The following is a 25,121-nucleotide window of genomic DNA, read 5'->3' on the forward strand; positions in this document are numbered from 1 at the left end:
TGGTCAGGATACCAATTTTTCCCAATTAGGAGAGAGAACTTACACAGGATACAGGATGAACATGTGGAATAGGAAGTGATGACACATGACCAGACAACATACGATGTTGAATGTCTACTCACTCATGATTGTCTAATATTTGGCAACTCACCTGAAAAAGTATTTTCAGTGTCACACAAAAGTAGCAAAAATTACGACAAATTACCAAAATGTTTTGTATCAGTTCTATCCATCTGAAGATCCTAATAAGTTTCACAGATTATGAGGTGTTTCAGCTGTGACTGTAACAAGCTCCTTCCTCCATAAATTACTCGAATCATTTAAACCATTTAAGTGCTATTAATGGATCTAATTAATCACGTTTCCAATTAGGAGAATTAATCCAGAAACCGTGGGTGTGATGTATTTTCCCTACAATAGAAAACAGCATTTTTAATTGGATTACAACAAACAGCAGGTAATGTACACCTTGTTAAACCAAGACTAATTGTGTGGTTTAAATTGCTGTGTGTGTGTGTGCTGTAGACTCATGAGTCTATAGCACATCCTCAAAGCCCTGAAGAAAGTTACCGGGACACCTCCCTAGTCCCTAGATGTTTATAACCCTGAAGATAGTGTAGATACCTGGACATCTACATCTTGGTGCAGGGGGGCAACATGTGGTCCCTGGTGGGACTTTTGTCATGGCTAGGCCCCTGGATACTGTTTGTGCAAAGGGTTCCCCAGATCCCACTTTGAGAACATTAATTTTGGTCAAACCATTTTTTGTTTTTAAATAGCCAACGCAAAAATGTTAAATGACACAGCTGCTTTGCCGGTTTTACATTAAAGTAATAGAAGATAGTTACATGGACACCTCCCCAGATGTTTTACATTAAAGTATAAGATAGTTACATGGACACCTCCCCAGATGTTTTACATTAAAGTATAAGATAGTTACATGGACACCTCCCCAGATGTTTTACATTAAAGTATAAGATAGTTACATGGACACCTCCCCAGATGTTTTACATTAAAGTATAAGATAGTCACATGGACACCTCCCCAGATGTTTTACATTAAAGTAATAGAAGATAGTTACATGGACACCTCCCCAGATGTTTTACATTAAAGTAATAGAAGATAGTTACATGGACACCTCCCCAGATGTTTTACATTAAAGTATAAGATAGTTACATGGACACCTCCCCAGATGTTTTACATTAAAGTAATAGAAGATAGTTACATGGACACCTCCCCAGATGTTTTACATTAAAGTATAAGATAGTTACCTGGACACCTCCCCAGATGTTTTACATTAAAGTAATAGAAAATAGTTACCCGGACACCTCCCCAGATGTTTTACATTAAAGTAATAGAAAATAGTTACCCGGACACCTCCCCAGATGTTTTACATTAAAGTAATAGAAAATAGTTACCCGGACACCTCCCCAGATGTTTTACATTAAAGTAATAGAAGATAGTTACATGGACACCTCCCCAGATGTTTTACATTAAAGTAATAGAAAATAGTTACCCGGACACCTCCCCAGATGTTTTACATTAAAGTAATAGAAAATAGTTACCCGGACACCTCCCCAGATGTTTTACATTAAAGTAATAGAAAATAGTTACCCGGACACCTCCCCAGATGTTTTACATTAAAGTAATAGAAAATAGTTACCCGGACACCTCCCCAGATGTTTTACATTCAAGTAATAGAAAATAGTTACCCGGACACCTCCCCAGATGTTTTACATTAAAGTAATAGAAGATAGTTACCCGGACACCTCCCCAGATGTTTTACATTAAAGTAATAGAAAATAGTTACCCGGACACCTCCCCAGATGTTTTACATTCAAGTAATAGAAAATAGTTACCCGGACACCTCCCCAGATGTTTTACATTAAAGTAATAGAAGATAGTTACCTGGACACCTCCCCAGATGTTTGACGTCGATCTGCTCCTGCTTCATGCAGGAGGCCTCTCTCACCAGACAGGGGTTGTTGTAGGAGTTGCCATCGGTGGCACACACTGGGTTCTCATTGTGACCACTGCAGTCTATGTTACATATACACCTGAGGAAGAGTATAGAGGTTAGTAAACTAGTATGTTACATATACACCAGAGGAAAAGAGTATAGTGGTTCGTGCACTGCAATCTATGTTACATAATGTGTTGCTGTCCGGAAGAAACCACCTCACTCCATTTTTCTTAATTTAAAATCTTTTTTTACGTCTGTGTGTCGGTTAAAAAAATGATCGAACCAATGAAGAGTATTAAAAAGCGCTTCGACAAAAACCTTCTAATTCCACTTGAACTATGAATTTATTTTAGTTAGGTGGGTTCATCCAGACAGCAGAAATACACCTGAGGAAAAGAGTACCGGTAGTTTAGTATACTAATATGTCTATATCCATACGAGAGCCATCTAATAGAAGAGTTACGATATAGAGGGGGCAGAAACTGAGCGCTCGAGCGCTGTTCATGCAGCCTTAAACTAAGCCAAGCTGGAGTTGGAAATACATCAATTTCAATTTCAATTTCAATGAGGGCGGCGCAAACAAGAGCTATTTTAAGCATGTGTGCAACATGACAACAATCTAAAATAAAGGGATTTTCATTAAAGCTGGGCTGTTGCCTCAGTCCAATGCATTTCTGCCTACTTCCGGTCCAGGACTTGGCCCAGTTGGTTGTCCCCACGCTCAATAGAAGTCTATGTAGGAGAGCCGCCATTGGACTGATTCATACCAGGGGTCTTCAATGTTTTTTCAGGTCAAACGTTGAAGATTCATGTTACTGTGTATTTTCAGACGTTTAACCACTTAACTCCTCAATACGTAGTAAACTTGACCTTTGTACTTGGTACTGAACTTTGTACTGTGCTCTTTTTCCCTTCTACACCAAACCTCTTTGCCAAAACATAGCAGATCTACAAGCTCACAATGCCTCAAGCTGCAAGGTGCTTTCAATGGGAAGTGAAAAGCAGCGGTAGTTTGGAAGAGACAGTACGAGCTAACTTCCAGGAGGTACGAATATCTCTGAAATCTCTGTCTGGTGACAGAGATTTCGGTGGAGGAATGAAATTCATTTATCTGTCGATATTTTTTTTTTCTTCGGGAAGCTCAGCTGAAACCAAATTGACGTTGGCATTAGGCATGTAACGATATGGTAAATCGATTCAAATCGATTCAAACTGGTGACAATTTAAATCGCGATTATCATGAGTTGAGTGAATCGTTACATGCCGCTTAAACCCCGGCAGACGTATTGTGATGTTATCGCTGAAAACCCACAATAACAGACATACAGAAAACAAAAGACACAGGGCCCTGAGGGACTCCCCTGGTGGTCCCCGGACCTGGCGCTGAGACGCGGCGATTAAGACGACTCGACTCACCAGACGTCTTCGGAGTCTTCGTCGCACTCGGCTCCGTATTTGCAGGTCCCACACTTGGTGAACTTCTTCCCCACGTCGGTGGTAGAACCCTCATAGTCTGAGAGAGAGAGAGAGAGAATACAACACCTTAAGAAATAAATACAAATCATTGTATACTGTTTATACCCTACACTGCTTACAGCAAATGACCTCGGTACATAGAAATTCTGTTATATAAACAGAGCAACTAACTTTATTCAATCACATCTGAATAAATTACTGCTACTTATATATACTTATGTATACTAAGTGAATGCAAACACATTGAAATACTGCTGTCAACTTTCAAAAGTAAAGCCAACGTCTCCTATATGGATGTATAACTATCTCTGACAGACAACGCACAATCTTTTTATAGTTTACCAAGTGTGCTTTGGCAATGTAAACATACGTTTTCTCATGCCAATAAAGCTCCTTTGAATTTAATTGAATTGAGAGTTAGAGAGAGAGAGAGAGAGAGAGAGAGAGAGAGAGAGATTTACATCACAAATACAGTTTGCTTAATTCATTATCTGATTATGTATCATTTCCTAATTTAATACAATAAGTTTGTGTGTGGTTATCAATTGAGAGAGGGAGAGGAAGAGAGAGAGAGATAGAATTGCAGCTCTGCTCACAGATTGAATAGCGACTGCATTTGTCAGTCTGTCGCTCTGACCTCCTCTTGACAGCAGCGCCTGACAGGACACACACTGCCTGCAATCTACACGTCTTCATGACAAACAATATCATTCCCTGTGTGCGTGCGTGCGTGTTCCAAACTACTACACCGATCAGCATGATAGCTATTTCCTGTGTACACTGCCACTAGGCTAAGGAAAACACTTTCCAAATATTTCTCCTTTCCGTCACTGACGACTATATGAACAAATGTAAATGATAACCTCAGACCGCCATTGCTTCCAGTCAATTGTATAAGCGTCTGTGACACTACAGTATACGGTATATTGATTTTGTCCATATCGCACAGCACCGATTTTATCCACTAATCCAAGTTTTCTTTAGCTCCATATACTGAGTTGGCAGTGTTTTCCTCCTCGCCCAGCAGAACGACGATAGACCTGGTCTGTCGCCATGTAGCCTGGCCCAGCCTGCGTGGTCTGTGGTCTAGACTCTAGAGGGACAGGCGCCGGCGAGTACAAGGCGGGATCCTATTGGTCCCGGCGGGTCCACAGCGATGGATCCTATTGGTTCACCGATCTGAGTGCCCGCCCCTCGCCATCCTCCTCCCCTTCCCTCCCCGCTAGAAAACCAATAACACAGCAGAGAACACGAATGCATTTGAGCCGAATGCAAACGAAAATAAAAACCTTACTAGTACCGAGGCAAGTCGCTACCTTGTACACAGGTGTAATTCCCTGGTGAGCGGATCATTTCCATATCACATTTTCAGTGCAGGGGAGAGAGACTTGCCACAAAGGCATTTCCATACCTGGTTAACTTAGTCATCTTTCTGTTGCATCAATGTACTGTATATTCGGCATACAGTAACTTTGCTCGCAAATGTATTCATCCAGTATTTTTCTGCTTACAATTTCTCTGCGGCTGTAACATTATAGATGTAATATCCTACCTCAATAACCACGGAAGGTGCAATTCTAAACTGTATGTCTGTATACCATCCGTCCCAAGGTAATAGTATATCGATGATTTTATTTCATGAATTAATAAACAGCATAGGGGGAAAAAACTAACTAAAAACAAAACAATATAATAGTTCAAATCAAAACACAACTGTGTGTGTGTGTGTGTGTGTGTGTGTGTGTGTGTGTGTGTGTGTGTGTGTGTGTGTGTGTGTGTGTGTGTGTGTGTGTGTGTGTGTGAGTGTGTGTGTGGGGGGTCCGGGACCCATAGAGGATCTTCAGTGTTTACATTAAGCACTTGAACCCTAGCCTCCCTTTTCTGGAGGTAACATTTGCCAAAGAATAGCAGATCTACAATGTGAGCTTGTACATCAGCAATTTTTTGGTAGTACAGAAACAAAGGTCAAGTTTAATATTTAAAGAATTGAGGGTTTAAGTGGTTAAATGTCTGAACATACACATTAACATATGGAGATCTAAGGGTTTGAGGTCAGATGTAGAGTTGCTGGCCGGCTCCATATATGCAGATCTAGGAGATGATCCAGTCTTCTTTATGTCTTCATATATGGAGACGGACATATATGGAGCGTGTCACGAGGCGTGATGTCACGAGGCGTGATGGACTGACAACCATATGGCGGCGGCCATATATGGAGCGTGACCTGATTGACTGATGGACGGACGGATGGGTTTTGCAAGTTTTCATAGTAAACTGCAATCAATGTCATCATAAATGCACCCCAAATCTGCTTCCCATTTTTGCTTTACAGGCATAGCATTGTAGAGTGGGAAATTACTAATCATTATGTTATATGTCAGGATGTCAGGCATTTAGGGCTGCATTTTCGTCACCGCTAAACCCCTTATCCCTAAACTTCTTTGCCTTTTTTGACGATTTTGTAAAACATTTTTGAATAGTTAAAATGGCCAGTCTACAAGCTCACAACATGTCAATGTAGATTGGCTAGTTGAACTATTAAAAAATGTTTTTCAAAATAGTAAAAATCACACCCGTGTGAACTGAGTGGTGTAAGGTCTTATATAGACTGATCAACTGTGGTCTGACGTAATGTCTGACGTAATGAAATCACACCCGTGTGAACTGGGTGACCATAGCAACCATGCTCATTTTTTGGTACGAACAGACACGTAAACTAACAAAGCCAGTTGTAGGAGTGGTTTACACCACTCAAAAAAGGCAAAGAAGTTTAGGGATAAGGGGTTTAGCGGTGACGAAAATGGAGCCCTTAGGGCTCCAGTTTTGTCTCATCTTTCTAAAGCCACTATTTGGGGTTTTAGGAGTGGGGAAAGGGTGTTCCCCCACTAAAGTTGGTATTTTGGTTACCTGTCTAAATCCCTTAAACACCTCCGTTACCCGTTATATTATGCATAGGTGTGGTTTGGGCGTTGCAATAATTAAACCACATTGAACCAATCACCAGTCTTGGCTTTAAGAGATCCCTTTAAGAGATCCCTTACCCGTCGCCCGTTAGTGCTAGATCGTGCGTGTAGGCCGTCTCTACGGAACGGTATGAAGCGAAAAGGAAAGTTCGGTCAATAAACCCCATTTGCTGCTGGGGTGATCATGAACTGAAAGAGCAAATGGAAATGGAATCGCGCACAAATAACTTATTTGACTATACAATTATATAAACACAATGGACACAATTTACAATTTACAATTTACAATTTAGGCATTTAGCAGACGCTCTTAATCCAGAGCGACTTACATTAGGCAAGAACAAAAGTATGGGAATACATCACATATATAAAATGCATTTATCAAGAAACATGCGTAAGCTAAGAACGTAACTAGAACATATCTATATAATGACACTATACATATTAAATATACATATATACTATACTATGCTATACATATGTACTATGATGTGCTATGACTACATACAATGCAATTATTGTGCTGTCTACATGACATGCTATAAGTCTGTTTCAAATGCTATCTAAGTCTAAAAAGTGCTATCTAAGGGGGTAGGATAAGTGCTATGGGCCATGATGGAGTCTGAAAAGGTGGGTCTTCAGACTACGGCGGAAGATTGGGAGTGATGCTGCAGTTCTGATTGCAACGGGGAGTGCATTCCACAGTTTTGGGGCCAGAAGGGAGAAGAGTTTGGGACGTGTGGAGCGTTGTCCCGGCGTTTTTAGTGAGGGTACTTCCAGCTTTCCTGCGTTGGCTGATCTGAGTGCGCGGGAGGGTTTGTAGGGTTCAATCATGCTTGCAAGATATGGGGGAGCCATACCTTTGGTTGCTTTGAATGCCAGCATCAGAGTTTTGTATTCTGTGCGGGCAGCGACTGGGAGCCAGTGCAGGGAGCGGAGCAGGGGGGAGACATGTGAGAATTTTGGCTGGTTGAAGACCAGACGAGCTGCGGCGTTTTGGATCAGTTGGAGAGGCTTAAGTGCACATGCCGGTAGTCCAGTAAGGAGCGAATTACAATAGTCAAGTTTTGACAAGACTGTTGTCTGGATTAGGAGCTGGGCTGATTCCTGGGTGAGGAATGGTCTAATTCGTCGTATGTTATAGAGTGTGAACCTACAGGATCGAGTGACAGCTGTGATGTGTCCACAAGGAAGTGGCAGGCACTCGACTTCTGCTGATTATAGGAAAATTACAAAGAGATAGGAGAATAAGGAGAGATGAGGCAGCCTGTCTGTGCCTGCAGGCATCTCCATTGAGGCGTGTGCGGCGTGCCTACCGAACTAATTTGGCACGGTTTACGGGTGCTTTTAAACTCCGCTATCGACTTCCCAAATGTATGTGACGAAAATAGCAATTTAGGGGAAAGCGTGCCAACACGCCCATGACCACACCTCTAGGCGCAAATACCGCTGTCGGCAAAAAAGATAGCGGGTGACGCGGGACGAAAATACCATTAAGGGACAGAGAAAGCTCCTATATTCGTAATGTTTGGGCAGCGGCTAAATTGCGGGCCGCACTGCGGGTAAAGGCTGCGACAAAATTGGAGCCCTTAGTGTTAGAGCAAAGTGTGCTGAGAAGATGTTTCTCAAATGGGGACTCAGGTCGTTTTTATTCATTCAGCCTGTGTCTTGGGGAAACATTTTAACGTTTTTCTTTCTGTAATGAATGCCCTCGTCATACAACAGTGCCACACAAAGTACCGTAGCCAGAATAGCCAGTCTACTATCTCAAAGCTCACAGTAAGCTTGTAGCATGTAGATCTTTTATTTTTTCTTCTAAGTGAAAGTGTTCTAAGTGAAAGTTTGAACAAGAGCTTGTGACTAAATATTGGATCCATTGGAGCACAGACACTTTCCCATTTCCTGAGATGTAACATGAGTTTTCCACCCAACAGCAAAGATAATTATTTCTTTTGAAATTATGTCTAGATTGAAAAAAAATAGAGAAAATAATAATAATAATAATAATAATAAAAAAAGAAAAAACAACAACAACAACAACAACAATAATAATAATAATAATAATAATAATAATAATAATACAAATAAAAACAATATATAGTCTCATACTGATGTATTTGCAATCAAGCGTGAGTTGTAACTTATTCCACTGGAACATAAAAAAAAAGAAGAAAAACAGACTTTCCAAGTACAGAACTCATAAGTGTAAGCCAGTCGTATGAGCTTTTGCTTGTAATAGAGTATTTCTACATTATGGTAATAGAGTATTTCTACATTATGGTATTGTAATAGAGTATTTCTACATTATGGTAATAGAGTATTTCTACATTATGGTATTGTAATAGAGTATTTCTACATTATGGTAATAGAGTATTTCTACATTATGGTAATAGAGTATTTCTACATTATGGTATTGTAGTATAGTATGTAGTATAGTATGTAGTAGTAGTATAGTATGTAGTATAGTATCTTGTAATAGAGTATTTCTACATTATGGTATTGCTAGAACTTCTTCCATCACTGCCGGTGGGTTCGCAGAGCACGCTCATTTCAATTCCACAGCAAACGTTTCGCCTCACGAAGCTGCAAAGCTCCAACCACTCTCTCTCTTTCTCTGTGTGTGTGTGTGTGTGTGCGCGAGCATGCGTGCGTGCGTGTGTGCCGCTCGGCATTGTTGCATTATTCCAGTGATTTAAATTCCAAACAGACAGGAGAGAGACAGCTGTGCCTGGGAGCACAGCACTGCCCTCTGTGTGTGTGTGTGTGTGTGTGTGTGTGTGTGTGTGTGTGTGTGTGTGTGTGTGTGTGTGTGTGTGTGTGTGTGTGTGTGTGTGTGTGTGTGTGTGTGTGCGCGTGCGTGCGTGCGGGCGTGCGTGCGTGCGTGCGTGCGTGCGTGCGTGCGTGCGAGCGTGCATGTCTGGGGGCTACATAAAGTCCATTGCCAGTGAGTCTTCATGTTTCCGTGAAATAATTTCAACCTATTCAAAAATGCCATCACGCTACACCCCCGCACACACGCACGCTCGTACGTGCGCTATAAATACATCCGATCCATTTCGATGCTTAATAATTCATCTCCATGGTAGTCTGGCTCGGCTCTGGTATAGAGACCTGGCATTAAAGTCATGCCTGAACATGCTCATGCAGATGGTACAGAGGTGTAGCATCGCACATGTGTGCTTATACGGCCAGCTGATTTCGTCGCTATCAGACAAAAACCTTGTATGGCCAAAACCATTCCCATATTAGTATCATCACAATTTGTCGCGATGTGAACTTGTAGATCATCTTTTGTACGAAATATGGAGATAAGAGGTCTCTTCCCGACGGCAATGATTTGCATGTTTCTGGATGCAATACTTCACAGTGTGGAAAACACTAATTATCAGTCACTTAAACCCTATTATGCTCGGTTGATTGGAGTTCCTCAGGGCTCTATACTAGTGTCTTGTCTGTTTTGGCTCTACATCAAATACCTGCACTGTAGATCTGCTATGTTCTGCAAAGTTTTCCCCAGAATACCGATGCTGTTGTTTAATCGTTAAAGGACGACTTCACGGATTTCCAACCCTACCTTCATATAATTGGTTCTCATTATAATATGGTACTATTTCTGTGTATTTGGTCTGTGTCTCAGAGGAGGACCTGCCTACCAATGAATGAATGAATGAATGAATGAATACACAAATATCACACTCACCATCTCCATCTCCTGAGCCAGAGCCACCATCTGTGAGGAAGAAGGACAGAGTCAGTTATGTTATCAAGGTACTGCAGAGGTTATGCCCCAGATGATTACGTAGCCTAATGTGCAACATTGTTTTCTCACTCAACAGTAAGCAAACCAACGTACAGTATAAGGGTATACTATACATTATATCTGTAGAGGACGTACAGTACCCACATCGACAGGTGGGTGCTGGGTTAAAAAGACTTCAGTTGAAAGAACCTTATATGGTGTGCAAGCCCACATCCATATTTCATATACAGGATATCTGCACATTTCCAAAGTGACAATTTAAGGACCTTAGGCTTTAAGACGATTTTAATACCATCAAATCAGAAAATCTTAAAATGTGACCATTTCTGCGTCAGAAGTAATCAACAAGCTATACTATAAAAATGGTCAAACACCCAAGTTCACATCGCGATCTTGTAGATCGGCTATTCTGACAATATTATCTGTGGAACCGAGTCCAACTAAATGTAATAATGCCTCGACTCCTACAATTCCATGTGCGTTGAATATGATTCTTAACCCTTAGAAGATGAAAGACGCCAATTGGCGTCTTCATCAGAATTCCGTAAATGATCAATGACGCCAATTGGCGTCTTCACAGTTTTTGATGAATCTAAACATATTAATATGCTCCGAAGCGCTGTTTAAATTCCTGAGCTTATATTCCAACTACATTACCCAGAAAACCCGTGTCATGTGACACACGTGTACGTGTTGCCATTGGAAGCTGGTCCCAACCCCTGTAAACAGTGGGGGCAGAGGGAGTCTTCATAGTTTTCATTGTTTTGCCTGTTTTGCCGTCTCGCCCGAGCGATTTTCTAGCAGAAAAAGTTGAAAGCAGTACTATTTATTTGAGCGAGTTTTGTGGTAGTAGTATTGATCCATACGCGTCCCAGTCGCCTTCTCCAGGCGGAGTAGCCCTGGTCCAGTGCTTACAGCGAGACTCGCTGCTCCCTCCCTCCTTTTTTCATTGTCTCCCCATCGTCGTCCGATGAGCTATACCGGGAAACCATTGAAGAAGACGATCAACCCGGAATGTTTTGAGGTAATCTTATTGTAGAAAATGCCCTTCTATAGTGATCAGAAATCATAAGATGATCGCTACAAATAGATGCTTGGATAATTACTACTACTAGTCAGATCATGACGCCAGAATGACTCACCACGATGGCCCCCAGGCATTAGCCAGCACCAAAGGTGCTGGCTAATGGTGTTGGTCGGTGCATTGGTGCTGGCTAATGGCTGGAGGGAGGGTTGGTGTCGATCGGTTGGTGCAGTACAAATGTATCGTAGCAGGCATGCACGCATGGCAGTACAAGTATTTTATATTGTAGCGTGCCTTATAGGCGATCTGATCTTTAGAGTAATGTTCGCTCCTTTTATTTACTGTCTACAAAGACGGAGAACAAACATGCATCGTTTACTGAAGCAACGCGTGGTTCGTTATGATGACCTTGCTACAAGGATCGGAGGGGGGGCGGGGAGTGAAGCTAACAGTAGCGTATTATATAAGATCTGTATGACGTTTCATTGACGTCTGAGCTTGCACGATAATTGCATTCATTGTATATTGTATACAATCATGATTGTACATTGTTTAGTGTGTCTCCGTGTGATGATGATGATGACGATGATGTCAGATAGCCTACGTCCCCCGTCCCCCCCCAACTGGCTATTGGCCGGGCTGACTACAGCTAAATGTTTATTTTTATATATTTAGAACTGGCATCAGATGAGGAGGAGGAGGAGGATGATGATGATGATGAAGACGAAGAGTCAAGACTGCGATGGATTTCTCCGACACTGAACCGGATGCATTCATTCATTTCAGTTGTTGTTTTTTTTTAATTTAGCCTACACACACACACACCGTCAAGAACAACTGGAATGCAGTGGTTTGGGGACACTGGGGAGTTTGGGGACAACTGTTTTGTATGTAGGAGTAGGCCTATTTATTTTCTGTAATATTTATTATAATTGTATTATGTTAGTAGTCATAAAAAATAAAAGACAAGCTTTTACAATGAGTTAGACCTGTCATGGCTATTTTGTTCACTATTCTGAGGTTTATGGTTTGACTAAGCGAGTTTCAACTGTGATTTACTCTGTAACGGTAGATGGTAAGAACCCAATTTTTTTGTTATAATACAGTATACATTCAAGTCTATATTTTGATACATATCATGGGCACAAAGTCATATCAAAACAATGTCCTTGGATGTGTTTTTTTATCAAAACTGTTTCTTCACAACAGGTTTTTGAGATACATGCATGAATAGACACGGTACTGGTAAGACTATGTAAACATGGTATATATCAAAATGTGCGTTAGAATGTCTAATTTTACCCCAAAAAAGAATTGAGTTTATATGATGTTCCATTTCAGAGCTAGGGGGACTTTTAGCTGGATAGGTCAGATTGATCATGACTGACCATGCTATTTATAGATGGCAAAATATCTACAGTGGTACATGTGAGAAACTTTTTATTTTATTTTAATTGAACTAGACAACTCACCCTTTAAAATGAGATATTGCATGGCTATGTACGCCCAGCAGAAAAAAAGTTATTTAGAAAATAAAACTTCAACCGGGCATAACTTTTTTTGTTGTCCTAGAAACACTACCCAGTGTAAATGCAGGCTCTTTTAAAAGGCTTTCAACACAAAAACTAAACATTTTATCAACTCAGTTAATTTTTTTCCTGGAAGCAGACAAGCCAAGCTTTCTCTGAAGGTCTTTCGTTGTCACACATTCACAACAGAGAATTTTCAATAAATCATTCAAAAACGCCATTCTGCCATAGAGAAGTCTAAAAACTATATAGAAATCCATGAATATCTCAAAGAGTTAATGGGGGTCACGGCCTGACAGGATAGAGAACCACTGAGGTACAGGAGCTGTAGAGCACGCAGAACACATGTGTATGGGTCGTGAGTAAATAACCCAGTTCCATTGAAAATATATATATTAAAAAAAAAAAAGAATGTTAAAAATAAAAATAAAAGTCACGACTACGACTACAACATCATCATCATCGTCAACCACTTCCATATTTTGGGCATGTCATTATAGGGGAAAGGTTTCAGTAAAATAAACATCAACACGTTCACAACTTGATGCATAACAACACGTCACAAGCTTGTAGATCGGCTATTTATTATGAAAATCCGTCCTACGACAGTCACAGTATACTGTAGGGCTTAAGTGGCAAAGAGTGCCCCCTCTATTCAAACTGGTCTACAGACCAATTATTTGCATACAAGTATTGAGACTGCACATAGCACGTCACATTGCACGTCCCTTTTTTGAGTGGTGTAAACCACTCCAACAACTGGCTTTGTTAGTTTACGTGTCCACGTGTTTGTTCATACCAAAAAAATGAGCATGGTTGCTATGGTCACTCAGTTCACACGGGTGTGATTTCATTACGACAGACATTACGTCAGACCACAGCTGATCAGGCTATATAATACCTTACACCACTCAGTTCACACAGGTGTGATTTCATTACGACAGACATTACGTCAGACCACAGCTGATCAGGCTATATAATACCTTACACCACTCAGTTCACACGGGTGTGATTTTTTTAACACACATCTACTCTTCTGGAGGTCCCTGCAGGCACAACACATTTTTGTGCCTAGGGGCCTAGGGGCGACTGTGGCTCAGGAGGTAGAGCAGGTCGTCCAATGATCCGTGGGTCGGCGGTTCGAATCCCGGCTCCTCCTGTCTACATGTCGAAGTGTCCTTGGGCAAGACACTGAACCCCAAATTGCTCCCGATGTGCTGGTTGGTACCTTGCATGGCTTCCGTCGCCATCGGTGTATGAATGTGTGTGTGAATGGGTGAATGTAATGCACAATCTATGTAAAGCGCCTTGGATAAAGGCGCTATATAAATGCACCATTTACCATTTACATTTTCAGACCAGGCGTATCTGTACTGGGGTTGAGTCATTTGTTCACTACTGGTGATATCTACTGTATACGGCGTGGTGCTCTGATAAGGGCTCTATTGACAGCATCTCAACCCCATTAGTTAAGTGTGTTTGAGAGGCTCGGATGCATTTACCAAATGGACCTTATAACCGTATGAGATGTTGGCACGCCGTTCTCACTTTAAGAAATGGACGCTCGGTTCAGAGGTTTTTGGCAGTGGCATTATTTGCATTAAGAAATGGATTGGGGGAGTGCGTTCAATTCAATTCAGTTTGTCCTTCACTGCAGAACCTGCTGTACAATGCAAGACCAAGAAAATATATAAATAAGAAGTAGTGAAAATAGCCGATCTGTAGATCTCGTAGATCTCGACCTGAAAGTTTGGGAGTTAGAAGTAAATGTTCGGATATCATTGACCTCCTGTGAGTGTTCATAATGGTGTTTAGAAGACCACTCGTGCAGAATCTTCCTTGAGAAATTACATGAAAACATGCACATGAACAAAGGACTGCGTGCGTGCGTGCATGCGTGCGTGCGTGCGTGCGTGCGTGTGTGCGTGCGTGTACACAAAGATCTTCTGTTTGTCTGCTTCTCTGCTGTTGTCATCAGTACTTGTTGGCAGTCATGACTTCCAGTTCCCACCTGATGTTGTGTGGGAGTCGAGACTGCTCCAGACCATAATGAATAACTGCTAGCTTGCATAAGGTCCAACCTATACAGGTCACCGGTGGGTCTGTATCCTCCTTTCTATCCTGAGTATCCTCTCAAGTGCATGATACGATCTCCTCGCCATGCAGCAGCACATGTTAGACATTGGACACGGGCCTTTCCCCTTTGGCTCAACCTTCTTCCAGGAGAAGGTCTGTGGATTGAACTTCCACAGATCAATTGAAGGTCTGGTTAGACTTGCAGCCACTAAATATGTACAGCTCTCCATTTGCAGGCAATGGCTGAATGACCCTCACGTCCTTTTGGAAGAAGCTGTGACCCTCACGTCCTTTTGGAAGAAGCTGTGACCCTCACATCCTTTTGGAAGAAGCTGTGACCCTCACATCCTTTTGGAAGAAGCTGTGACCCTCACGTCCTTTTGGAAGAAGCTGTGCCGAAGGTGTGCTCATTGCTCAGCCAGAAGTTGGTCTCCGTGTCAAACTACTGCAACAATGTTGTTGCAGTAGTTCTCCTTTTGGCACCAAATATAAACATCTTTCTCCTGACGATGGTGGCAGAGTGACATAATGAAACAGACTGTGTTCTTCCCATAATAATTAACCAATTGGAACCGTCCCAGTAACCTTCGGCTTGAACCATGTTTACCAAACAGTGGTTTGGGACCCATTTGGGGGCACGGACACATTTTTATGGGTCCTTTTATTTTTGTTTCCTACATATTGTTTTTAAATATAATTTATTTCAAAACATTTTAAAAAAACATTCCCAAAAATTAATCATGATTGTTCTAAGTAATTTCATGAATAAATAAAATACAAATCTAAGAAATTCCATAAATTAGAAAGCAAATGTTTAAAAAGTAAAGAAAATAGCCGATCTACAAGCTCACAAGGCAGCGCGAAGCAACGCGTTTTGGGTCACAGGCTAAAAGGTTAGGGAACCACTGTTGTAGAGTGCTGTCTAACCCCCTACACCTACGGTAAGTAGGTTGACCAGAGCTATGATGATCTGATTTGTTACATTATGAAATCAGTACTACAATGCCAAATCCGATATCAGTACCACGATGACGGTATAGTGGAGTCAAAATACTTCATGCAATATTTGAGTGAAAGACATAAGCTGATTAGTATCATATATAGACCAAGAGAAATATCACACCACCTTCAGAAAAAAAAAACTTTTTTGTTTTGAATGATCACTGAACAAAAAAAGGTCATCTCTCACGGCAAGGTGTCCCCGTTTGCAACCAGAACTTTGCTTCTCTCTCACTTTCATCTCTCATTGGTGGGATTGATTTGTGTGACAGAGCCAGTTCATCAGACTCGGATCAATAATCATTAGGAGAGGTGGATGAGAGGCATTCTAATTTAGAGCCCTGTCTACCAGGACACCTTACACCTCATCTGGCTCTACACTATTAAGAGTCCTCGCTTAATTGCCCTTCAAGTCCTTAAAAACCTCCACTTTCTTACTATTACCAAGAAAGTGGCTTCCGGTTGCTGATTTGATTTATTTGATTTGCAGAAGAGATTATAATATAAGAGGGAGGTCCCCCTTATACATTCTCTTATATAGAGAATGTATAAGACTGACTATTCAGATCATAAGTTTCACCCGCCTCTACATACAGTCTGTCGTAGAACGAAAACAATGTCTGGGGGGTCCCTGGGTAAAACCATTAATCAGTAACAACCCAGCCAGCCCCCCGACCGCTCATCAAAAACCTAAAAACAAAAAACAAAAACGCTAAAACCAAATTCCCCCCTGGCACAAACTATTTTGAAACGGGGGTATGCTGCTTAATACGTATCGATTTACGCAATACAATGAGGACAATATTGACACACACACACACACACACACACACACACACACACACACACACACACACACACACACACACACACACACACACACACACACACACACACACACACACACACACACACACACACACACACACACACACACACACACACACACACACGATGAATCAGGTTTCTACATCAGTACGCGACTCACAGGTTGAGTTCCTGATGGTTTCGTTGCGTCTAGGCGGAGTGGAACACAAGCGGAACAAACACAGTTTATTTCCTGGACACAGGAAGCTGTGTAACACGATGATTTAATGTTTGTTTCCTGGACACAGGAAGCTGTGTAACCCGATGATTTAATGCTCCAGAGAAGAATAATTTCCACCCGGCACATAAAAACCTACACCAAGGACACTGTTGTGTATCCAGCCTCCCTCAGCGCACGCACGCACGCACGCACGCACGCACGCACGCACGCACGCACGCACGCACGCACGCACGCAGTTGTATTACTATACAGTACGTGTGACGGTGTGAGGACATCATCATTTTAGGACAGCATTGCAATATCTTACTTTACAATTTTTTGGGCAATTTTAAAGCCTAACCTGACACATTGGTTGCATGCTACTGTAGTGTAAATGAAAATAGATGATCTACAAGCTCACAAATTGTACATCTGCTACCTACAACTTGTGAGCTTGCAAATTGTTATTTTTTCAGGGCACAACATCAGCACACAACTAAGCATGAATGAGGCATAATTCTAACACAAACTCCTAACCTAAACGTTTTCCTAATTGTAAGCCTGACCCCCCATTTTTACCAAATGTCTTCACTATATCTATTTCTCAAATTCTGCTATACTTGTGGGGACATTTGGCCCTCAGAAGTATAGTAACACAAGTACACACACACACGTGCACGCACACAGAACCACTCCGATGAAGACATCAGAAGTAGAGGTGACAGCACATTGAGGCTGAGCTCAATCTGTCAAACGGGAGGCCTTTATTTCCCCTGCCGTGCTTTATCACCACATCGCCGCCGACGCTTATGGCTCGCCAAGTCTTGCAGGTTAGGGTTAGCCAACCGGCAGTGGCTCAGGAGGTAAAGGTAAACGTAAGGATTGCCGGATCAATTCTCGACTCCCCCTGGGTTAGAGACTAGTCAAAGCGGGGCCCAGCCCCTATTCTCACCATGCTATCCCTAAACTTCTTTTTACTCTTTTTTTTACTAGCCGATCTTCAAGTGAACAGGCAATTGTTTACCAAAAACAAACCCAACACCGCACGTGGTCATATGGAGTCCTTGAAATTACAAAGGTTGAGAACCATGTGACTATAAACAGTAATGAGTGTCAGCGGTACGAATGTATATTACCGTGGTGGTTCCCACACTTTTAAGCTCAAGACCCAAAAGGGAAATTAGACGTTTGCCTGGGACCCAAACTAGTGAAAACAGCAGATCTATAAGCTCACGTTTCGCTTTGTGCGCGTTGTAGATCACCAATTCTCACAACTTGTTTCCATTACTTTTATTTTTAAGAAATACTTTTGAAATATGTTGGAATTGTTTATAATAGTTTTTTTGTGGAAAAATACATATTTTGAAATATATAGGCTATATACTGTATATATATTTTTATGAGGAAATGGGGGAAATAAAGGACACTTAATTGCAACCAATAGAAAATTGGTCCGTGACCCAAAGATGGCTGCCCAACCCACTGTCTGGGAAACAATGATATGCTGACTCACCAGCGGAGCAGGAGCCGTCCGATACTCTGGAGATGAGCCTCTGCTGCTTGCAGGAGGCCTGTCGCCTGTAGCACTCGTTCTGGTACGTGTCTCCGTTGGAGCCGCACACTGGGATGTAGTTCCTGTGACACTGCAACACACAGCAACACGCAGCATGGAGGATTACAATAATCAACACACTGGGATGTAGTTCCTGTGACACTGCAACACACAGCAACACGCAGCATGGAGGATTACAATACTAGTCAACACACTGGGATGGAGTTCCTGTGACACTGCAACACACAGCAACACGCAGCATGGAGGATTACAATACTCAACACACTGGGATGTAGTTCCTGTGACACTGCAACACATAGAAACACGCAGCATGGAGGATTACAATACTCTACACACTGGGATGTAGTTCCTGTGACACTGCAACACACAGCAACACGCAGCATGGAGGATTACAATACTCAACACACTGAGATGGAGTTCAACCAAGCCCCCAGAACGGCTGTCCAACGTTGAAGCTGCCACTACCTACTGGCCAAAACTGGAACTGCAGCACGTTCATGGAGGTGGACGTAACGTGCGTCAACCCTGACCTCAAATTTGAGACTGCTCTCAGCTTCCGCTCGCTCGAGCCATTGAGTTATAATGGTACTTCCGGCAGTCTTCCGGGTGCTCCAAAACGCCACTGAGCAACTTCCATTGAAATGAATAGCGGGGGGCGGTCTATCACTCATCGGTCCGCACTCTATCCTTTTAAAACTCTATGAGTTCAACACACAGCCACACAGAGCATGGATGATTACAATACTCAACACAGGAAATGTTACTTGTAACTGAGTATGTCTACATTGTGGTTTTTAATACTTAAAGGGATAGTTTCGCCCCCAAAATGACCTTTTTTTTCATGTTGTTTACTCCCCCCCATGGAGACTTGAATTCATGGATATTTTTTGTTTGTTTTTGTTGCATTCCTAACACAATAATTTGAGGGGACTCTTTGTTTCTCCATAGGGAACCACTGCTGATCATCAAAAAGGCATTTTTAGATAAAGAACATAGTATAAATAGCAAAGCTCACAGTATTGTGATTAGCTGCAAATATATTCAACCCGACATCTGAATGAACTCTCCGTCACATGACTGTGAGTGGTGACCCCCACGACCTCTTCCACATGTCCATGACCCCTGACCCCGGTTAGACCGCAGGGATGCGAGATGCCGCTTGGTTGCATCCTGTCCCACGAGTCCCCAGCGCTAATGACATATGACCTTGAGGGCGTTTGGGGATGCTCCTGTGACCTTTTGGTAGAATACAATTAAAAAGAATAGAAGCAGCTGCCCATTAGCTCACAACGTATCGCAGGGGGGGGGGGGGTCTTCAATGTTGTTCAGACCAAGGACCCCCCCCCCCCCCTCTCCCCCCTTCGGATGTATTTTCAGACATTCCATTTAAACCCTCAATACTTGTAGTAAACTTGACCGTTGGCTCTGTACTTGGGCAGATCTTTTCCCCTCCCTGCCAAACCTCTTTGTAGAAATGGAGCCCCTGTTGAAGAACCCTGACGTATCGCATAGTGACAGGTTGTGAGCTTGCAGATCTGCTATTTTCGTCAAACGTTAACCCGAGAATTTGCGCTAAGTCAAATGCGGTGAATTGTTGTTGTACCCTTAGCTCCTTTCAAGTGAGGTTAAAAAAATAAATACAAAAATCAAGGTCACAATCAATGGCAGATTCATAAATACATAAATACAATTGACAGTTGCTGACAGAGGTGTGACCAGTCCTCTACTGAATGCAATCTTTCTCATTTAAAACAGTGTGAACAGCTTGTATATCTTCATCTACAATACCATGCTCAAAATAGGGAAACTGGAAATTGGTTAAAATCAGGGCACGGATTGAAATCTGCTGCAGAATTGCAGATACTGATGTTGAAGAAAAAGAAAACATTTATATATATTAGACAAAAAAGGGACTCCTGCACATCCAAAAAGACCCGTGGGAGGTGCAAGTCTAGTTAGCAGGCATAGACATCAAAAAGGGGGGGAAAAAAAAAAGTAAAGTAAAGTAAGTTGTCCGTATATATGGCTCTATACATTTATTAAGATAGGCCTACATTCTGTGAAAATTCAACCACTTGAGGTCATATATGACAGGTTCCTGTGCAAACAGCAAGAGTGCCATAAAACCCTGTAAAATCCTCAGTGTTATTTTAACTCTTGGGAGTTACAGACCCATAAGGGTCCTATTGGACCCTCTGGTGGTCCCCAAACCCTAGGAGTCAGTGTCATACAACTATATCTGAAGGACTTTGATCCAAAATGTGGTTGACGATAAACCACTGAAAAATGACAATACAAAGTTTAAAGTGGTATGATGCACATATGACCACAGGACAAACCATAGATCTAGAAATATAACACTTCCCAGAAAATATTAGATGCACAGCACAAAGATCAAAGAAATAGAATATGAATGCAACGGTACAGATGTGCATTTGTATTCTGCACCTTTGAACCGGCTGACAGCATGAAATGAGTGCAGGGAAAAATGAACTTTTACAAGGTGTGAAGCAATGAATGCTGACAGGCACACAGCAGTGTGACAGATGAGATTATAATATCTATATATAAAATAAAATAAGTCTTCGACACGATGTAATCATTAACACAGCTGTGTGACAGCTGAGCTCACATTCCATAGTCTACATAAATATCACGACAATTGGATTTGATCATCAACAGAGAAGAACACGTGCAAAGGCCCACCCATGTGCCATGTCACACGGTCAGATGGGTGGGCCATGTGAAAAGGCCCGCCCATGTGTCATGTTACACGGTCAGATGGGTGGGCCATGTGAAAAGGCCCGCCCATGTGCCATGTTACACGGTCAGATGGGAGGGCCGCGTGCAAAGGCCCACCCATGTGCCATGTTACACGGTCAGATGGGTGGGCCGCGTGCATTTTCAGAGGACGTTTATTTTAATGATCAATCAATCCATTGTGTTCCGGCTTCCATCGATGGAACTTGCATTTACATTTTAATATTAATGTTATCATTAACATCTTAGTATTTTGGCAATTATTTGGGGGCCCACGTGCAATATCCTCATGGCCCACCAGTGGGCCCCAGCCCACAGGTTGAGAATCACAGGTTTACATGATGATTTTCAGTATAACACTTGAAGTAAATGCCTGAAATTCCTCAGCTAATAGGCGGTGTAAATAATAGTTCCATGGTCTGATAGCAATAATTGCTATTGCTGTACCTGTATGTCTCTCCACCTCTTACATTATAATACATTTTCAGGTCGGGATACCAATTTGAGGAATGTAAATGAGTACTACGCTCTTGCTTTAACCTCCCTGTAAGAGAGGTGTTTGTGGATTATGAGGATGACCTGGTCTCCTTTCATGATGTGGAGAACAGAGTGCATCTCTACTCTTTCACTGGCTGCACCTTCGCTGACAAACTCTATCCATTCATAAATCCATGTGCCAACAATAGCGGTACAAACTCTGCTCCTCTGACCATCTCTCCCATCAATCACAGAGACTCATTTAATCCATACTGTAGTTTTGCATTCAAAGGTTTGTTTTCATTGAAGACAAATTATTTTCAATTCAATTTCAAATGAAGTTAATAGCCAACTACTATTAGTAAATGAGTTACCGACTGAAGCAATCATTTTAAATTAAAATTAATTCCCTGTCTGTGAGACTGACTTATTGTTGACATTAATTCCTGGTACAAGGACGTGAGCTGTATATGTATATACTGTACACAGTATGTATATGTCTAATATTGGCATATCAGGAATAATAGCAATATTTTATCAAAGTCAAGTACTTTTTATTACTTTTTCTTTTTTTTAAATTATCCCACAATTTTGCAACGCATTTTTTCACCCAGTGTCAATTATCTAATGTAATCCTGGGTGCTACACTTCCTAAGCCAACCTGGGGAGGCAGCGGACTGACCTCATGCTTCCTTCTATGCATGGAGTCCAAGCTGCGTCTTTTCACCTGACAGGGGAGAGTTTACCCGGACGTACTGTAGCGTGTGGAAGGAACACGTTATTCCGAACAGTTCCTTCCCCTCCATCAGGCACCCCGGCTGGCCAGGGGGAGGTAGTTTAGAGACCAGTATTACTACATGTTTTTTGTGAGGGTACCTACCCTAGGGGACACGGGGAGAACATGCAAACTCCACACAGAAAGGCCCTTTCGCCGACTACTTTTTTATTACCAATGAAAATAAGCTCTCAGCTTTACAGCGTTTAATCTCTTTGACAGATAAGTATGTGCATCCATTTAGTCCATACAGATGCCAAATATATCACACTATGGACGAGTCCATTGAAGATTCTGTTTGTCTCTCTTATGTGGCTGCATGTTATCAATTATAGAAAATAATGTGAATAATGTGAGTCTTCAAAAGAAATCAGTAATTGTAATTATGGGCAAATGGCATGCATTTCTGAATCAACAGCAGCTGTGAATGTTGCTCACTTTGTAGTGCAAAAAATATATAAAACACATGCGAACGAAAATGCATGGAGTCGTGGGGTGCAGCCACCAGGGCCACATTTATTTTCTTGTGCACTCTACCCGCAAGCAAAGAAGTGTGTGTGTGTGTGTGTGTGTGTGTGTGTGTGTGTGTGTGTGTGTGTGTGTGTGTGTGTGTGTGTGTGTGTGTGTGTGTGTGTGTGTGTGTTCAAATAGCAAATAGTATTCTGTGGGTGAATATATTTTTTCACATTCTGTCAAATTGTGTCAATTGGTAAACTCAGATCTACAAAGTCAGATACAAGGTGAAACGAGGAGCCGAGGCAGACGTCTGAGGCAACAGAGTGTGTCAATTAACAATTTTTCCCCACCAGAGACCCATGGTATCGATAGTGTATCACTGACTCTGTGTGTGTGTGTGTGTGTGTGTGTGTGTGTGTGTGTGTGTGTGTGTGTGTGTGTGTGTGTGTGTGTGTGTGTGTGTGTGTGTGTGTGTGTGCGCGCGCGTGGAGAAGGAGAGCCTGTTGCCCGGGGAACAAGCGATTCTCCTCTCTCTGTCATCATGACGCACGCACGCACGCACGCACGCACGCACGCACGCACGCACGCACGCACGCACGACAGCCAGATGTTGACAGGACTGACCTTGGTAGATAATGTTCAAATAAGAATAATAATAAAAATAAAAATAAACTGACAGATTTCCCAGCATGCTCCAGTGTGTCCTTACCTGGAACTGACAGACGCATTTGAGCATCGCTCCGTCGTCTCTGCACACACCTCCATAACGACACGTGGACTCATCACACACTCGCAGATCACTCTTCTTCTCTGACAGGTCTGGAAAAAAACATGACAACACACAGAGAGGTCAGACAGACAGTTTTATTCTTAGTAAAACGGACGTGAGTTGTCTCTGTACTTTCACCACTTTTTTCCCCCTCTACACCAAGGGCTCTATTTTCGCCCATGCTAAACCCCTGTAGATTGGCTATTTTAACTATTCAGAAATGTAAAAAAAAAGGAAAAAAAAGTAGTTTAGGGATTTAGGGTTTAGCATGGACGAATATAGAGCCCCAAATCTGTTCACCAAAGAAAATTGCCCATCTACAAGCTCACAATGCATCGCATCGTGATGCATTGTGCATCTCAGTTTGTGTTGAACCTCACGTGCATATACGAGACTGTATAAAGAAGTGTTAACAAAAAATGTCATGTTTTGAAAGTACTGATGAGTTGAATTATACTGTGAGATATGTGTGGGAGTTTATGAATAGATTTTGGATAGTCGTTAATATAGGACTCTTATTTTCTTAAATTGAAGTATTTTTTCCTTTATGAATTCTTCATTCACTGTGAATACGACTAAAAGAGAACTGTTCCATGAATTCAAGGCTTCATGGGGTGAACAACGTATATAAAAACATAATTTTGCAGGTGAAGTAGGCCACTAATTTATAGGTGTTGTGATGATTCTTTTGGTTAAAACAAAGTAATCATTGCTGTTTGTTCAGTAACAGGGGTCTCCCGGTATCTCCATCTCTTTAGTAAACAGTAAAACACTAAACAAATACACATTTCACCCAATAATGAGAGATTTGTTAGTGAACAAACACACTATAACAATGATTACAGTCAGAATATATAGCTATTTAACTCTTATTCAAAAAAAAAATCGAGACACAGAGCAGACAGTGATGAACCAGAGTCCCGATAGAAACAGAGCTAAACGATACAATCTCTGCAGATGAAACATGGGCTCAATTTTGTGGAGTTGTAAATGCCAAACAGAAGAAGATATAGGGGCGGCGGTTTCGTATTCACGGCCGGCCCTGCGGCCTGCGGTGACAGGATAAAGCGGCGGAATGAGCCTTTATGTCACATCAAATGTGCATTAGTGGCGAAGAACGGTTGTTTCTTTTCTCCCCCCGAGGAGACATTACGGAGTCGAATGAGCCCTGCTGGCATCAACACAGACAAGCAGATTCCTATCTCATCCACTTCCGATTAGATCGCTTGTTTTTCAACTCTGGGTCCTAGAGGACCTCATATCAGCTGCTTCTCATTCAACAGGTTTAATCGACAGTCGCATATCGTTGCTGTCGGGCGGAAACCTCTTATCTGCATATTTTAAATAAAGGGCCACTTCACCTCTTTTGCAACCAGATCTTATTGTAATGCTGTTTGGGAGACAAGAAACACTTTCCTGGGGGTTTCATGTGGGTAATTAGATGTGTTTTTAGATGTTTTAGTATTTCAAAGTGTCTGTGATGTCATGGACACT

At 41.9% G+C, this 25,121-nt stretch overlaps 1 protein-coding gene across 2 annotated transcripts in view; it reads right to left on the reverse strand.

Moving 5' to 3' along the window:
- The window catches only part of tmeff1a (transmembrane protein with EGF-like and two follistatin-like domains 1a), a 95,531-nt gene that overhangs the window by 13,600 nt on the left and 56,810 nt on the right, over positions 1 to 25,121 (reverse strand). For both annotated transcript variants that reach the window (XM_079488721.1, XM_079488720.1), the window contains exons 2-6: positions 23,568 to 23,677; positions 18,331 to 18,460; positions 10,103 to 10,132; positions 3,380 to 3,476; positions 1,909 to 2,057 (exon numbers count right to left, since the gene is read on the reverse strand). In XM_079488721.1, coding sequence (XP_079344847.1) covers positions 1,909 to 2,057; positions 3,380 to 3,476; positions 10,103 to 10,132; positions 18,331 to 18,460; positions 23,568 to 23,677 — 516 coding nt within the window. The remainder of the gene's footprint in view (positions 1 to 1,908; positions 2,058 to 3,379; positions 3,477 to 10,102; positions 10,133 to 18,330; positions 18,461 to 23,567; positions 23,678 to 25,121) is intronic.

Source organism: Electrona antarctica (assembly GCF_951216825.1).
Source record: "Electrona antarctica genome assembly, chromosome: 19".
NCBI lineage: Eukaryota > Metazoa > Chordata > Actinopteri > Myctophiformes > Myctophidae > Electrona > Electrona antarctica.